At 40.9% G+C, this 18,841-nt stretch overlaps 1 protein-coding gene across 2 annotated transcripts in view; it reads right to left on the reverse strand.

Annotated features, from left to right (window-relative positions):
• Nucleotides 1-18,841, reverse strand: part of FSTL4 (follistatin like 4) — a 340,721-nt gene that overhangs the window by 122,236 nt on the left and 199,644 nt on the right. For both annotated transcript variants that reach the window (XM_083488099.1, XM_083488098.1), the window contains exon 6: nt 18,108-18,228. In XM_083488099.1, coding sequence (XP_083344225.1) covers nt 18,108-18,228 — 121 coding nt within the window. The remainder of the gene's footprint in view (nt 1-18,107; nt 18,229-18,841) is intronic.

Consider the following 18,841-nt stretch of genomic DNA (forward strand, 5'->3'; position numbering starts at 1 on the left):
TGGAGAAATCTGACCACATATCTGCAAGAAAGTTCAGGTGCATCAGATCTGAAAGTTCAGATCAGAGCATCAGAAAGTTCAGGTTGAAAAGTGGACTGAACTAATCCATATGTGTCATCTGTTTGAATGGAGCCTTTGATTCAGTCCTTAGGCCGCCTCCAGACAGCAGCTCCCCACAGTGCCAATTGCAAGATTTAGCTGCGACTGAAGATTTATAATTTGTAATTCCCTGTGAGGATGATATTCTTACTAATTCTTTTCTCATCATGGAAAAATTATACCGAGCACAACTTTAACCACCACACTCTATTCTCTTAGGCGTGATTCTATCTTTTACAGTTTATTTGGGGAGCACAGAGATTAACAGGTATATTCTGAGCCTGTAGCAAGAACTGAGCAGGCAGTGTGGGCTTGGTTCATTGTTAACAAGAGCTACAATCCTCAAATGCCACACTGAACATGAACTGTAAAGGACGATAATTGAAGAAGTGATTTTATCTTCTTTTCATCATTAGCACAAAGGAAACCTTGGCAGCTCAGATGAGTAAAACAATTGTTCTGGCACACTCAACATTGCCTTATGCCCAGGATCACGATGCCTACAGTTTCTGTACTCTATTACACTCTACAGTGGTACCTTGGGTTAAGTACTTACCGTATTTTTTGCTCTATAAGACTCACTTTTTCCCTCCTAAAAAGTAAGGGGAAATGTGTGTGCGTCTTATGGAGCGAATGCAGGCTGCGCAGCTATCCCAGAAGCCAGAACAGCAAGAGGGATTGCTGCTTTCACTGTGCAGCAATCCCTCTTGCTGTTCTGGCTTCTGAGATTCAAAATATTTTTTTTCTTGTTTTCCTCCTCCAAAAACTAGGTGCGTCTTGTGGTCTGGTGCGCCTTATAGAGCGAAAAATACGGTAATTCGTTTCAGAGGTCCGTACTTAACCTGAAACTGTTCTTAACCTGAAGCACCATTTTAGCTAATGGGGCCTCCCGTTGCTGCCGTGCCGCCGGAGCACAATTTCTGTTCTCATCCTGAAGCAAAGTTCTTAACCTGAAGCACTATTTCTGGGTTAGCGGAGTCTGTAACCTGAAGCGTATGTAACCTGAAGCGTATGTAACCTGAAGTACCTCTGTATCCAGGGTTTCCAAAGTGCACGGGAGCCTCCACAAATCACCCTTGAACACACAAAGAGCAATGCAGATGGGGTGGAACTACGATGCTCAAGCATGCGCCCCTTTTCCTCATGGCTCTGGATCATTTTTGTACATATTCATTTCAGAGCACTTTTGTTTCCTTTGGATGCTTAAAACACTTACCAAGGTCGTTTTTCATTAAAACCCTACAATTCTTTCAGAAAGGGATGGCTCTACAAAATAAGTAGGTTGAGGCTACAGTTTACCTCTGGTGTGCTCACAGCACTGATGAAAGGTCTCTGCACTGTTGTCTTCAAATAATACAGTGTCTGTCACTAGCTGCAACCGTCCTTTTCTTAAGTGTCAATACAGAAGTCATTTTAAACACACACACACACACACACACACACACACACACACACACACACACACACCTATTTATATCCAGTCTTTTCAAGACATAAGTGACAGAACAAAGTAAATACCTGCAGGACCACATCCGAGGGTTCATGTTCCGGCATAATGCCATCTACTTACCCATCTTCCAGTGGTGGTGCAAGAACAAATATACACATGCTTGCTAGGGATGTTTTTCGTAAAAGGTGTCTAGAATGATTGAATCGCCTTGAGCTCATGCACTTTGAAAAAAAGGAAAATTGCCTACCTTGCCAATTTATGAGGTTTCCAGACACAAAGGCCTGAATTCAACTAAGCTGCCACACCGGCAGAAGCCAATGCAAGAGCTTCAGCTAGAACAATGGGGTGTCTCCCCAAATCCACTCTGGAAGGTCAGGATAATTTCCAGAACATAGTACAGAGGGAGGACAAGAGGGATTGTTCCATCTGGCACTGATGGAATGATTGGAAGATCACTCCTTTCTACTTCATTAAATTTTTCCTTGGAATTATTTTGGATGCAGCACGGGCTATCCTGAAGTCACTGGCCAAATCAGGATGAGGAGTATCTGTCGAAATATCTGGTAGTCATAATAAATTTTGTTCATCTTTCAGGTGCTATAAGACTCTTTGTCATTTTTATCTGAAAAGGAGCTGGAATGCCTATAGGCTTAATGAAGTTTTTCCCCTTTGTGGGCCATTTACAGTCCATAGCCAAACATCCGGGAACTGAGGCAAAGGAGAACCATGAAGGCTCTTTGTATCATCCTTGAGTAAAAGGGACTATCAGTCCTTCTTTCTGTCTCACTCTGACAGGGCAATCTCATACATGTTTACTCAGCAGAGAATTCAATTACTCCCAGTTTAGTGTGTGCAGCAAGGGTGGGGGTTGAGGGGGGTTGTAGTCCAGCAACAGTTGGAGAGCCACAAGTTACACACACACACACACACACACACACACACACACACACACACACTGTGCAGTTTTATGCTCTGAGGCAATGTGTACCATTCTGGAAAGTTCACGCCACAGTCTTGCATACCATTTTTATATCTCTGTTTAAAAAATAATACCTGATTAGATCTTCCTTTTTGAAAACACTCCCATATGGCTTTGAAAAAACAACAACACTATATACATCCTCATTCTTTCAATCAGTCAGTAGAGTATCATTTACAAAAGGGGGGAAATGTGCATTTTGGCTTGTGTGTATGTTTGCCTGTGTCTGGGAAGGGGATAGTGCCAGCACTGGGAAAATATGCATCAAGCAGATCATTATTTGTAGATCAGGGTAAGTAGAAGTAAGGACACGCCATCAACCAGAGAGAGAACAAGAACTGCAGGTGTTCCCATAGGCAAAGACCATTATCATTGTGCCACTGCCCAGCTAAACAACCAGCTGCTCAGATGGATGCTCAATTACCAGAACTCAATGTGCAATTACACTGTACTTGCATCCAGAACAATGCTCACAAATGAGTGTATAAATTTCTCAGGAGCTGACCTTGGTTTCCCCCCCAGAATGTTAGCCTTATTAGACGCCATTGGGCTCCAAGAACAGCAACACAAATGCTCTCCTTTATATCACATAAACACTTTTCTTTCAGCCAATCTCAATTTTTGCAGTAATAGAGATAAAATAGGCAACCAGAGTTATAAGAACAGTTGAGAAGATGGGTTTTCTACATATCAAGTTGCTAAAGGCATTAGTGCACCAAATCTAGATTTCCGCAGGAAGGAAACAATAGGGCCGCCACCCGCTCCTGCCCCCCAATAAGGCAAATAGGCTTTTTGATCAATAGATTCAGAAAACTAAGTAAAACACTTAAACCTTACCGTACTAGCAGATAATGTTACAAAGCTACAGTTCAGTTTATAGGACAGAAACCTGGTGAATGTTGACATTTACCAGTACACTTAACATTTTAAGAGACCAGTGGGAAATGCCAGAAAACTCTGACATTTACTATTAAATATGAAGGATCATTATGCATCTTTGCCTAATGACCAATTTCCTTTCTAATTTTTATTGTTCACCTGTAAGTGTCAACATTTTTCCACACGAATATATAAAAATGAGTATCTGGAGGAAATACTTCATTGTATCTCCTTGATGATATTTAGGCCCACCTGTTTCAATGCTTTGGGTGTTTTAATTTATAAGATAGTTGGTTTGGGGTTGTTTAAATATATTGTTTATGCTTGCTGTCTTTGTTGACTGTGTAAGCTGCCTTGAGTGGGTGGGAGAAAGGCAGACAGGTGGGCTAGGGTAACATTAAGGATATTTACTAGTAAACTTCAATCTCAAATATTGCAGTGCTAGGCTGTCAGAAATCTGTGGGACATATCCAAGTTAGAAGTAAAGATATGTCCATATTCTCACTTTCAGAGATATGCCCATGGAATACAATGAGAATGCCTCCTCAGTAAACTTAAAATTCTATACTTTACCTGGGAGGTGGCACCATTCAACCGTATAGGACTTACTTCTGAATAGAAATGTAGAGGACTGCATTGTGGAAGAGAAATCCTATTGTGATCATGGGGAGAATCCATGGTGTGGCTCTCACTGTTTCCTATGCCCTCCTGACTGGAGGTGGAAGCAGGTGGCATGAGGAGAAATAAGTATATGACAGCTCTAGGAATAAGAGAATCATAGAACTGTAGAGTTGGAAGGGACCACAAGGGTCATCCAGTCCAACCCACTGAAATGCAGGAATCTTTTTGCCCAACGTGGCGCTTGAACCCACAACCTTGCCAACAAAAAGTTGGCAAAAATGCCATAAAGACAGCACCAGGCAAGTATCACTGGAGAGGCTATTTCATAACTAGGGTGCCATAGCTGAGAAGGCCCTATCCCATTCCCCAAACACCCCTCCAACAAGGTGATTGCCTGCAGTGGGGAGCCTCTTGTATCCAACCCTGGAAAATTAGGGATCTAAAATGTGTGTGGAGCCTCTGAAGATATAGGAGGCTTCCTGCTCTAGTTGCCTTCTAACTCATGGAAGGCAACAAAAAAGGGGGCAGGCAGAACTTGTGAGTTCATCCAAACTCCCCTCCAATGTTGTAACTTGCCCATTTAAAGAACATTGGAACAGAAATCCTATAATAATGCAGTAATGTACAGAGAAAGGAGAAGAAAATGTTTAAGCTTCTGTGATCTCATTTTATCTCTTCCTAGTGTGTTGTCATAGCTGTTATACATTTCTATGCACTTAGTACAATTTCCCCAATTGTTAGGATTTATTTTTTTATCTTGGGAGTTCCCTTCTCTGCTCCCTTTCACACCAAGCTGCTTCTTTCTTCCTTTTAGATTCTTTAATGCTTCTTGATGAAAGTACTTCATACTCATGCAATACTTGTGACTAATTAGGACACTGATCTCATGCTTGTCATCATTTATGAAAGTGAATAAGCCCCTTTCTAACAAATTATTATTTGAGCTGGCATGGCAAAGTGAATGACAACCAGAGAGAGAGGGGGGGGAATGGTTGGGTGGTTTTTTGTTTAGTTTTTTGTCATCTGTGAACAACTCATTTCAAGCCTGCAAGTTGCTGTACCATTTCCCACCCACCCCCCGTCAAAGAGGGAGAAAAATAACAATTCTTCAAATAGCAAGCTTATACTAATGTTGCACGGATATGTCAGTCTCTTTCAGTGCAGCAAAAGACACAAAATCAGACTTTGGCTTAAAATATCAGTCTCTTTATGACTGCATTTGTCAGGCTGCCTGAACATAAGAGATACACAATTCATGCATTCAGATGGAAAATATGCTGGCTAAAATTGAAGAATTGGCTTTGGAAACATGGCATCATATGCTAGAAGCAGATTGGCAGATGGTCATTTCTTCCAGTTGCTTCTCATTTCCCATTTCATGTCATGTCTAGTCAATAACATCCCCCTCCCACTCTCTAAAAAAGACATAGTATTAGAGACATTTTAGAATGTCTCTTTTTTAGATTGTAAGTTAGCACAAGACATGCAAAGCAGCAAAAACTATATAAAATTAGGCCATCATTTACTGATGTAGGACTTTCAAGACTTCTTTCCGCAATGAACTTTCCCATGCTGGCATCTAATGCACAATGTGCAGTGGTGTGGTTTTTTGTTTTGGTAGGCAGGAATAGTTGCACATGTGACCTGTAGTGCAGGAAGGGGAAATAGTAGGCCAAGGGGCTGAATACAACCCTCTGGGTGACTTTACTTAGCCCTTGGGAGTCTCCTGAGAAGCATTTATTTTTTCAGGCTGGATCCCTCAGTAATCCTGCTCTGTGGCCTTCTCAAGTGTTTTTTGTCAGGTTAGAATACATCATTGAACTCTGATAATACCCCTTGCAGGTTCAGCCGTCGTGAGCTCTGCCATCCATTGAATGCCATGTATGTAGGAACAGAAAAGACCTCAGTACTACTTGTTTTTGGTTCAATCAGGCCACAACTTTATTGACTACAGGCGTAAGTGAGTCTGACTGATGCATTGGTTATCTCCAGCATCAGCCAGCCTTCTGGAAGGTTTTCCTGGGGTCGAGGACATGATGTCTCCCACCAGCCATTGGGCATCCTCTGAGGGCTACGGCAATGGCAGCAGGGGTGTGCCTCAACTGCCATGCCATGGACAAGGTGAGCAGACTTGCTGGGTGGAGGGGAGTGTGTGGAGAGTATGCAGCCTACCACTGCTTTTTCCTCTGGCATGTGGCCCTGGAATGTTGCTGAGAAGGGAAGGTTGCCCTTGACCTGAAAGAGGTTCTTCCCTCCAGTTGTAGTGGTACAGTCCAGGCACAGCTGGTAGAGCCCCACAAGAACTAAACCTTTATAAGTTTACCTTGCAATGTGTTCATCGCAACTGGTAACTTCGGAAAGCAAAAGTATTTTTGTCCACGTATAAACGATACACAGATAACAGCATTGGGATGTAAGGGAAATAATACTCCTCTTCCATATAATTAAACTGTCAGGGGAATTTGATATTTTGATCTATTTCTGTCTATAAAACTCAATGAATAATAAAAAAACCCCAACTCTTGCAAATGTAAACACTGAAGAGAATTCTGTTATAACAATTATTTGATGAAACTCTTTTGGTCTTCCAAATACCACACGTTGAAGCTAATCCCAGTAAGCTGCAATAATCTTTCAGTGTTTGCTCTGAGCCCATCAGCTCAGAATTTTGACGATCAGTCCAACTTCATTTCTCAATTTAATGGCTTAGAAGGTTATTCGGGTTATTCAGGCAGTGATATGCTGGAAGTTTTCACATATAGTCATAATGTCTGTACCCACATGGATTACCAGTACTGGGTAATACAGAACTCAGTGAGTTTAGGGCACTTTTCTTTGGGAAACAATGGAAATGTGCCACTGGAAGAGCTGTAACTTAGTGGTAGAGCATCACCTTTGCAGGCAAAAGTTCTCATGGCATCTCCCCTGGCATTTCCAAGTAGGACTGGGAATGTCCCCAGCATGAAACTCCGGAGAGCTGCTGCCAGTCAGTGTGGCTGATACTGACCTATACGTATCCATGGTCTGCATCAGAATATAACAGGTTTCTTTGTTCCCGTTTACAGAGCAGCAATCCTGGATCATGCAACCATAGTGATTTGAATCAAATTCCTATCTGCTATAGATAATCAGTCTTGTACTCAGCTCAGATGTTTCTCTAATAGCTACAACCCTAACTCTATGTATCACCAAGAAAGAGGACAAAAATAGCACATATTTGCATGGCATTTGCACAAAATGTGAACATGCTGATTTATATGTGTAGTTGCTAATTTAGAAGTAATTGCTGCAAAAGAAATAAAAGTACAATGTGGAAGACTGTGACTAGGTGACCTGTGTGCCTATTGTGCCTAAGGTCCAGACACTAACTGCTGGTGAGCAGCAACAAGGCTCCAGCTTGCCTTTCTTATGGTTCTTTATCTTTAAACTGGACTTGAACCAGACAGCGGCCTTTCAAACGGAGAACAGCCACCCTAAATTCAATGCACCACTAACTGTGTTAAGCCCATCATTTGCAATGTAAACTAACTGTTCGCAACATTCATTAGTTTACACTTATTGTCTGTCTCAAACAAGAAGGCCTCTTCATTCCTTATCAATAGCCAAACTAAGTGGGGGGGGGGGGAAGCATTTGGGGCTGCAGTCTTCACCATACTTACACTAGGGAAGAACTTTCATTGGCACAGTTGGATTTGCTTCTGAGTAAACATCCACAGGATTGTGCTGCTAGGTAGCCAAGATCTGGAAAGAGCTGTTATGCTATCCCAGATGACTTGTTACTTTTTTTCTCATGCAAAAAGAGCTCCCATAAAGCACCTCTGAGTTGCTTTAGCTGCAAGATGGAGACTAATGTTACATTGCAACATTATTTTCCCCCATCCAGTGTAAAATGTTTCCCATTGTCAGATGCAGGAAAACACCCCCCTCCTGGTCTTCTTTAAAATGCAACAAAATAACCAGTAATGACAAATGTGTTTCACAAAAATTCCACAATCCCATAGGTACAGCAGATTTCCTGGGCGTTGATTAATATTGGGTCTAGATGATAAATGAGATCTCCTGCTACTTCACAATTGCTAGTGGAAAGGAAGAAATTTCTATTCATGGATCAAAGCTGCAAAATTATAGAGCATGAAAGGACCTGGGTTAACTAATCCAGTCCCTTGTGCCGTGCAGATTCACCGGAACTAAATCATCCCAGACAGAAGCTCACCTGGGCTCTGCTACAAAACCTCCAGAGAAGGTTATTCTTCACAATATTAGTGTGTGCGGCACAAATGTTTTTGTTTTAAAAAATAAACATTCTGCCAGAATGCATATTTGACTGCTTCCTTAGTCCACACCATAATGGGAAACAAAAAGCCTCTTCTGCGGGGAAATCACAGGGGTATTGACCTGTGATATTGGGGCCCATGCACAGAGATATGATGAAACTGCATCGACAATACTGGGGAATACAGCTCCAGTAATTGTTTTGCTTCCTTCTTCCTCTTATTTTTGCATGCATGTGCTCAGTCATCATGCAAAGTTTGCTCTTAGGCCTCCATGCTCTGTCGGGGCTTATACGTGGAGAATGCACCAAATTAGCAAAATATCAAAGTATGGTTTCCAAAGGCACTGGACCCAATCGTATCTGAAGCAATTTGCAAGGCTCCTGTACATTGAAGTTTGTTGGACTGTTCCCCCCACCACCACATCCCCCGCTTGGCCACAACAGGGCTATCACACTGAATTGCTTATAATTCATTCTTCTGGGAGGCATCAAATAAATAGGCTGTTTAATAATATTGTTGCAGAGTATATTTTTGAGGCACGCATGGCTCAAAGGCAATCGCTTCAGTCACTTTGAAGGAAACTTCATTTCTTCCCTGAGGAGGCTTAAGTATCATCTTTCAACATTGCCTCCGTCTGATGTGGGACGAGAGAAAGTCCCTTGCTTCCTATAGCATCTTTGAAGTGTGGCTACGGCATAGCTTACAGAAGAAACAAATCAATGTTGGTAAACTAATGAATTATTTCCTACTTTGGCACCAAAAACCTGCAGGGACACGAAAGGAGACCACAGACTGAAGCAACTAAGACTGGTGGGTAAAGTATAGCATCCAACTGGCTGATATTTTTGGACCATGGTCGTTTTGTCCTGTGGATTTCAGAGCTAGGCTGCAATCCTAGACACACGTACCTGGGAGTAAAGCTTATTGAATTCAGTGGGATTTACTTCTGAGAAGACACACATGAGACTGTGTTGTGAGAACATCAGTGAACATCAGTGCACTGCTTGCTGCTGTCTTGGACTGCACAGTAAAGTATTCAGCAGGTGTGCTGCACATTCACAGTTGTGTGTTGGACCAGTCTCCTCCTCCTTGTCCCTCTTCATTGTCTCCCACCACCAATTCCTGGGCTCTGAGCCTTCTTCCCTTAGGGGTTCCCCAGCAGGGCTTCCCTCTGTGACACATTCTGTGGGCCCCTGACTACTGAAATGATTTCAAGGGAACACAAGGCAGCAACAGGGGAATGAAGGCTGAGAAAGGCCCTTTCTGATTGCAAAAATTTAGTCACAGTTCTTAGGATCCAAACTTACATACCTTGGTTCTCAAACTTAATGCATTCCGGATGTCCGCTCCAAAACCAAAGCGTTCCAAAACCAAGGCATGCTTTCCCATAGAAAGTAATGCAAAATGGATTAATCCGTTCCAGACTTTTACAAACAACCCCTAAAACAGCAATTTAACATGAATTTTACTATCTAACCAGACCATTGATCCATAAAATGAAAGCAATAATCAATGTATTGTACTATAAAATAAATAAGACAGTATTGTAGATGATAAAAATTAAAAATTATTTTTTCTTCTTCCCTGCACTGATGATAGTCATTGTTTGGATGGGGGGCTTTTACTTTTATCTATTTCTACAGTCACACAATCAATCAATTAGTCAGTCAGTCAGTCAATCAATCAATCAATCAATCAATCAATCAGTAGCTGAACTGGGTTCCACACAGTCACAAAAACAAATTAATCAAAAAAGCCTCAAAAAAATTGAAAATAAATAGCAAAAACAAAAGCGCCAAGCTTAATCCATTCTGGAAGTCTGAACTGTCCAAAAACCAAGCCGCATCGGATGTTTGGCTTCCAAAAATCGTTCAAAAACCAGAACATTTACTTCCAGGTTTTCGGAGTTTGAGAACCAAAGCATTTGAGAACCAAGGTACCACTTTATATGGAGAAGCAACCAAAGGCTTACGACTCTTACACAACAACTGCTCTTTCTTAACACCTCTGCAAGATTGATTCTGCAGCAAGGCAACAAACAAATGCTGGCCTGTCCAGGAGCTGTAATTTATTTCTTAAAATAGCAGTACATGCACATTGCCTTGCCTGTAATTGAAAACCCCAGTGACAAAAGACACACACAGACTGCTATGCAACAAGTATTATTGGAAAGCGCAACATGTGAGCATCCAGAGATGCAATTTGAGAACACCCAAAAGGAAAGAATAGGGAAGGCTTTGTGAGCTTTGTGAGAGCTAGACGAGATTCGGAAAGTATCTGATGCCATTATTTGTGGATTGGCCTACTAACAGAGCCATGCTGTTGTTAGCAGCCGCAATAAAATGATTTCCCCCCTCTAACTGAGCTGTAGTGTAGCAGAGAACACAAGATGGCTTTGCTTCTGAAACCACAGTGTACTTCTGTATTATTATACAGTGGTACCTCAGGTTAAGTACTTAACTCGTTTCGGAGATCCGTTCTTAACCTGAAACTGTTCTTAACCTGAAGCACCACATTAGCTAATTGGGCCTCCAGCTGCTGCCGTGCCGCCAGAGCACGTTTTCTGTTCTCATCCTGAAGCAAAGTTCTTAACCTGAAACACTATTTCTGGGTTAGCGGAGACTGTAACCTGAAGCATATGTAACCTGAAGCATATGTAACCTGAGGTACCACTGTATAATGTTTGGAAGCCTGATGCAATGCTGAGCCAAGCCATCATGAATTAATGTCATTCTGGAGAACTCTAGTGAGCATTAAGTTTATAATATACAGAGACTTTAACTTCAGTGTTAATTGCATGTTATTAATTCACACAGTTGACAAGACAGAATCATTGCGATTGAATACATGTTGTCCTTCTCTTTGACACACTTGTATTGCTAATTGACCTGCCCACATTGATTATATTATGCAGCGCTAGGAGATGGCATTATTCCACCCCCAACCAGAACACTACACCTGCCAACTTTGCTCCCCTCTTTGTCTCTTTAGGGAATGACATAAAGGTGAAGCTAGAAGGGACTTGCCTAATTTTAATGACCTCCAGTCAAATTTCATTCCAAAAGATCTATCCACAAGCAGTCATCTGAGCATATTGAAAGTCCTACTCAGCTGGGCTCTAAGCTTTCCAAATTGCTAGATTGTTTCCATGCCAATTAACTGGGATCATGCTATGCTGCAGCTCATCTGTAGCTGCTCTTATTCCTGTTTATTTATTTTTGGTAGGTCATTGTATGTTGAAAATAGGCAGGTTAGAGTAAATGAAATATAAGACATGAAAATATAGATTTCTTTTTATTTTATTTTTACTTTTTATGTATTTTGTCTTTGTATCTTTGTATCTATTTTTCTTTTATTATTGTTATTCTTTTTTATTTCTTATTTTAAATTTTGTAACCTTTTATTGTCTGTAAAATTTCAATAAATATCATTTTTTTAAAAAAAAGAAAATAGGCAGGTTAGGACCTTACTGGTGCATCTCCAATGGCTGGTTCACACATGCACGTTCATCAGTTGATGACCACATGACCAAGTGATAACTTACATGTAGGATACAGTCACCACAGAGCAAATAGCATGGATCAAAATCCCAAAGACATTGCTTTCATATCACTGCACATCACTAAAAACTTTTTTTTGTTTAGGCACACCTACCCATGGATTTCCTTTTATTCTGTACGTTGGCTTTTAAAACTGTTGAATGTTTTACTATTTCTATTGTTTTTAAAATCCATTTTTATTGCCACTTTTGATAAATATTTTATTCATTCCATTTTATGAAAGCTGTTTAGAGATATTTTTTTTTGACGCAGTGGAATATAAATCTTGCTTAGCAAATAATATAAATAATTATTTAAATCTAAATAGTTACCTGAGGGAGCAGCTTACATATTTGATGGTAAGTAATCTTTTTTAAAAAAAACAAGCAAGCAAGCAAACAAACAAACAAACCAGGATTTATATATCATTTAATTATCAAAACCTCCACATGGCTTACCTAAAATATAAATTAAAATAACCAATAAAATCCTATGTTAAAAATAAGCTGAGAGATATATTAAAAATATGTTATATTTACATGTCTGGGCAGGTTTGCTTAAACTAGAAAGTTTTCAGTAGATGCCAAAAAGAGTACAGCAAAGGCACATGCCTAATCTATTCCCCTGGAGGGAATTCTTATTTGCTACAGGTGAATTTGCAAATGGCTGTTTTGCTAGCCTGATTAAAATAAAGTTCTGATCAGTTGAACGCTGAAGGCGCTAGAAATACTACATATAGGTTCACAAAACTTGTCTAGCATTCAGAATCACAACTTTGTGGTAGTTTGTACCCAAATGGCAAAATGGATTCATTTATGGGAAGAACAGAAAATCTGGGGCACAGTCTGGCAATCCTGCAGTCCCAATTGCACACAGGAAAGCCATAAAGTTTTAAAAACCTAAGGGTAGCTGTAAATCTAGACAGCACAGCTCATCAAATCTGCAAGGTTACACTTCCTTTAAACTGCTGCCAGACATCATCATCATCATCATCATCATCATTTTATTTACATCCTGCCCATCAGGCTGAGTTTCCCCAGCCACTCTAGGCGGCTCCCAATAGAATATTAAAAACACAATAAATACACCAAACATTAAAAACTTCCCTAAAGAGGGCTACCTTCAGATGTTTTCTAAAAGTCAGGTAGTTGTTTATTTCCTTGACATCTGATGGGAGGGAGTTCGACAGGGAGGGCACCACTACCGAGAAGGCCCTCTGGAACAAGTCTGATACAACTTTGGGGAGAGTACATTAGATCTGGATTTAGTGATGTCACTGAACTAAGATATTTATTAGGCTACAAAGCATGCTCAACAATCGTAATTTCAAAGGAAGGCCAGCTTAACCTTGTACAGATCAGAAGACTGATGGTGCTATATTGGTATAAGCCTGCCATAGACATGTTGTGTACATTGCTACCCCATATCAGAACTGGCAGTTAAAAATAACTAAATAAATATTAATTATTATGATTAATAGTAATAACCTTCTTGTAACTCTAGGAAATGATTGGAGTGGTGAACTCTTATGTGTTATGCATTTTTTCAGATATTGCTTTATTTTCACATTTCAAGTATTGGTGAGACTTGTATTTTGGGGCTTGCAAATGTGACTTGGGAGTTGATACTGGTTGCCATAAACACAGAATTATAATTCCTGAATTCTTCTCCAACTTAGATTTTACTCCAAGCTGGAGAATTGCTCTTTTATCTACATCCATCAAATATGCCCCCACCCAACTCCCTTAAAAAAAAAAAAGACTCACAAAAGCCCTTGGGAAACCATACTTCCAGTCTGTGGTATTTACTATTGACACTCTGCCACACTGTGCAGCATCACATCAGGTTGTCAGGGATTAGTTGTGATTCCTGCATTGTAGGAAGTTGGACTAGATGACACTTTGGGTCCCTTCCAACTATACAATTTGATGGTTCTAGGTGGCAGAGAGGTCTTCCTGCCCTCCTACCCATTGCTCAGAACTGTTGAAGTGCCAGCCCATGAAGTCAAGTGAAATCTTGTGGGGAGATTATGTGGGAGAGGAAAGGAATAAATTTGTTGAAGGGAGAGATGAGGACTCATAAGGTTGCAGTTAACTGAATTCACATTGATTCTGAAATAACCCATTTCCTTGATTACTTTGGGCTTATGTAAGCTGAGGAAAGATTCCCCACCGGTTCTTACTTATAACCTTAACAGAAAGACAGACCTTTGTTCTATGATAGCTGATGCAATTCTATTGTTTCTGGACACACTCTGGTCATCTGCTTGACATTAAGAATAGCCACTCAAATGGCCGAGAAACTGTTCAGATGCAGCTCTCCAGTGGTTATGCTAGAATATAGCTCATTTTGCCTTGACAGTTGGCTACAGTTTGGTGTACGTTTAACTGCCCTATAATTTCGAACACATCTTACTAATTTTGGTCTTTCGGTAATGGTTTGCACCTGTCTTGGGTTTCATTGCCTATTTAAAAATCAATGAACCACAAATACTTGAGGCCTGCTGAAACTAACCATATTTCCTGTGACTTTGAAAAACTATTGATCCAAATATGCTCCCCAGTAACTGCATGTCAAGTCTTTATAGCAAGGTTAATTCACTTTATAGCCTTCTTAACACAGGAGGGTTTATGCTTTATTACATATCCAGTACTCCAGATAGGATGCAATGAATTTCAAAGTATCCACAGTGCAAGGCAGATCCAGTGTGTTAACCAAGCTCAGCATTTCCCCTCCAACCTTCTTAAAAATCTTTTTTTATTTATTTCAAATGGGAACACAAAAACAGAAGCTTGCACTTATTTTTGTTTGCATTTAAGAAGGGCAGAGAGTCACCAGAAAAGGTCAAATGCTATTTCTGTAGGGGTTTTTTTTGGTTTTTTGCAGGGTCCATCTGACAAACATGGAACAGAAAAGCATTCATGAAGCAAAATGCCACTGCTTGCGTAAGCCTTGGTGTAAAAATAAAATTCTGAAGTTCTGAATATTAGAGAAAGAATAATGTTCCAAGTCTTACGACTTCTGAACTCCTAAAAGGCAGATTATTGTTATGCAAAGTAGTCTTCCCTCAAAACTTAAGTTTAAAAGTTCCATTGGAAATGCTTTTGGTCCCATTGTCAGTTTCATCTAGGGTCTAATTCCTGACAAAAGGCACATAGGAATTAGTTAGTGAGCTACCCCTGGCTCACCTCATAGTTTTACCCTGTGAATTTTATCAGAGAACTATCAGGGAAAAGTGAGGTCTTTCCAAGGATTCAACCAAGCTTCAGAAGGAAGCCCCTTTCCCAAGCAAATTTACCTTTACAACAGTCGAGAGAGTGAGACAAGTGGGTAGGTTTGAAACAGCTGGCATCATATAGGCCTCTGGCTTCTGATCTCAGGGGCATCCTTTGACACCTGCATGCATGAAATCTACTTTAATTGACTTGGAATGCACTAGGTCCTAAAATCCCCTTCAACTGCAACCGCGCGTGTGCTTGGAAGCATCAAAATCTTAACCACAAGGCTTCTCAGGCCTCTAATGTCCCCTGTTATACCTGTAGATTCCCTGTCCTTTTCAAGGATGGTCAGTTTGCTTGGGAAAGGAGGGGGTCTGATGGGAAGGGCTGTCAAGTGGGGGGGGGGCTAATATAACCTGGGTCTGATCTTGAGAAGGCACTGGAACTCGGGGGCTGTATCCAATGCTAATCCTACCCAGAGACATTGAAGTTAGTAGATATGACTGACTTAGGTTCATTAACCCTGCCCTGGGGTCCATTTTTCTTAAAGCATTAGTAATTGCTGAAGGGGGCATTGGGGAGTGGGTGAGTTGCAGAGAAAGCCTTGCTCAATCATTTCCACATCCTTCATTTTTCTGCCCCAAATGAGCCCCACAAGCCTGGTGACACCTCACGGTATCCTGGGATGGTGTCAGGGCTCCAGCATCCTAGCAGGGTTCACTTCTGACATTTCTTGTGGGCTACCCTTTAAATCATGCATCCCCTCCCGCCATTTCTTAGAACCGGGTGACTGAGCGAATGCCATTTTTATTCAAACCGTTTATAGACTGCCTACATTGAAACAAAACTCTTTAAGTGGTAATTTTGCCCAATGCCCATAATACAGCATCCCTCTGGGGCACTGAACTGCTCACCACAATCACAGCTTAATCCCACTGAAGAGCACTAGAATAGGAGGGCGCCCAGTGCCAAGGGCCCCTTTCAAGCCTGAAGTTGGTCCTGAGCCTCTGTTGTCTCTGCTTGCTCCCTCATGGAGTTCTAAACTCATGTGTCCATTGCACGTCTGCTCCAAATGATCCATCCCCATCCCAGAAAAAGCTGCCGTTCTTTTTCAAAAATTTGCTGGGAGAATCATACATGATTACTTCTGTATACACTCTCTAGTGTGGACCTTTGCTACAAAAGGTAGATAAGAAAAAGATGGGTGCTTTATTTGTACAGTGGTACCTTGGGTTAATAACTTAATTCATTCTGGAGGTCCATTCTTAACCTGAAACTGTTCTTAACCTGAGGTACCACTTTAACTAATGGGGCCTCCCGCTGCTGTGCCGCCGCCGCGCGATTTCTGTTCTCATTCTGAAGCAAAGTTCTTAACCTGAGGTACTATTTCTGGGTTAGCGGAGTCTGTAACCTGAAGTGTCTGTAACCCGAGGTACCACTGTATTCAGTCAGCGGCTTCAAATATTGATAAGCCTATTATTTACACTGATTAGCCTACTGTTGATCAGAAATAGATAACCAGTATATTGTATCTTAAAGACACATAATGTAGCAGTTGTCATGCTTTATTCTGCTGAAGGATGAACCCCCAGCTTGATACAAAATGAGACCATCTCAAAAGAATTCAGAGTTAATACATACAATGTCTACTCTATTCTGAGCTCATTGCCCCAGACACTTTCTCATACCTGGTGCAGGGAAAGTTTATGGGTGGGCCTCCATCAGGATCGCATTAAGCCTAGACAAGGAACTATGGAAATTTAAGAAAGGAAGGAGCTAGGGGAAAGGAAGGAACAGTGATAATGGCAAGAGGAAGGCCTTACAGTCCTGATTTCTTAAAAGAGTTCGGAGGATTTGAATTACAATGGGCTTGGGGATGAAGTGAGATTGTTGTCAGAAGCTGCTGTCCAACAACAGGCATAATCATTAATTTCAGCCACACATTGCCATTACTGGAGAATCAAATGTTTAGATATGGCCCTGGAGAGGGGCAATCCTTTCAAAGTTGTTGCTTATTCTCAGGTGACAGCAAGAAAACAGAGAAGAAAAATAACTTCACATAGCAATATTTGAACTCCAACTATGATCAAGATTACACACATCAACTCCCCATTGATATATAAAGGGGAATTACAAATGATTGCTGATAAACTGTTTCTTGTGGGCTGCAAGAAATATCATGCATAATCCTCCCACTAAGAATGAAACACCACAACAATGCAGCCATCAAAGCCATCACTAAAGCAATCTTCTTCTGACATCTGTTCCATAAATTACTATTAACAACCGATGGGAGGGAGGAACCCCTATATTCTTTCAACATTTTCATGAGCATCACTCCCACATCTCCACACTAGGCACAAGTAGATAGATATTTGCCTACTAGCAAACAAAACCCTATCACAGCACTGAAATCTAATGGAAATGAAAACGTGTTTTCACCTCTAATTCTTGAAGAATTATATCTAACAAGGTATGTTTTTAAAAAAACAGCACAGATCATAGAATCACAGAGCTGGACGGCAACACTACACAGTCCCCCATCGGATTTGAAACCATACCGGACCCTGCTTAGCTTTTACAAATGTGCTAGCAGTTTTATTACTCCATTTTGACAACACAAATGTAAGAGTAGAAGAAGTGTGGGGACCACATGTAGTTTGTGTAAGAAATCCCTGCCCATAATTTCTTGCAGGAGAGGGTGCACCTTCCTTCATTCCTAGTTTCCTTTCCCTTGCACAATCACTTAACAATGAGATGAGCTTGAGAGTGCTCACCTTCCACAGAATTATTACCCCCCCCCCAAAAAAAAACCCCCACACAATTTCATTCATGCCTTGTGCCACTTTTGTCATCTGCTGCTTGGTAACAGAATGAAGAACATATGCATTAAACGTTGCCTGGGGAAGATCCAGCTGGTTCAAGGGGCAAAAAGGTCCTTTAGGCACCCGGCAAGATGAGAGGACCCTTTCTTGTCCTACGTTTGTTCTGCACATCCATATGCAGAGGATTCACTTTAGAAGTATAGATAGCAATAAAGTCACTTACGGAATGCAGTATACAGTTCTTGCAGAGTTAAGTAACCATCGTTGTTGTAATCATCAAATCGGAGAAGATCCTCTGGTGTACAATCTGAGAAAACTTCTTCCAGGTCGTCCCTTTTCATCAACTGTTGAGATCAGGAAAAGAGGTGGAATCATTACAATTAGTTAACCAAATTTAATTGAATATACTTTTTATTGTATGGGAAAACTGAACACTGGGATATTGTGGGGTGGGGAAATAGGCCATAAAAAGTACATAAGCTTGGTATGTTTAGACAAAAATCGCATTTTGTTAGGAATGTTGATCTTTTCCTGATGTTTTCCATTGTTGCTTGTTGCTTGAAGGTACCTATACAGCTACCTTGTATGAGATCAAGTGGTTGGAAGGCAGGAGTCGCCAATAAATCACCACGAGTCATCAATCACCAATGTGATTGTTTTATGTTGCAAAATTTGTTGCAATATATAGAAATATTATACATCAAAACTAAGCTATACATGACCATACTACATGCATGTTGTAATAGAAAAGCCAAGTTAACCCTAGCAGCAGCAGCAGCAGCAGCAACAACAACAACAACAACTTTGTATGAAGTAGGCATAAATGTATCAAAAGCCAATCAGGAATCATTCAGAAAGCTCCTATTTAACACCTAAACTGGCTAATCCCCTACTTCCAAAAACTTCAGGAGGGCAGAATGCAGCATCAGCCTACATTCAGACCCACATAAATGTGTG

The sequence above is a fragment of the Podarcis liolepis genome (assembly GCF_965112155.1).
Source record: "Podarcis liolepis genome assembly, chromosome: 2".
NCBI lineage: Eukaryota > Metazoa > Chordata > Lepidosauria > Squamata > Lacertidae > Podarcis > Podarcis liolepis.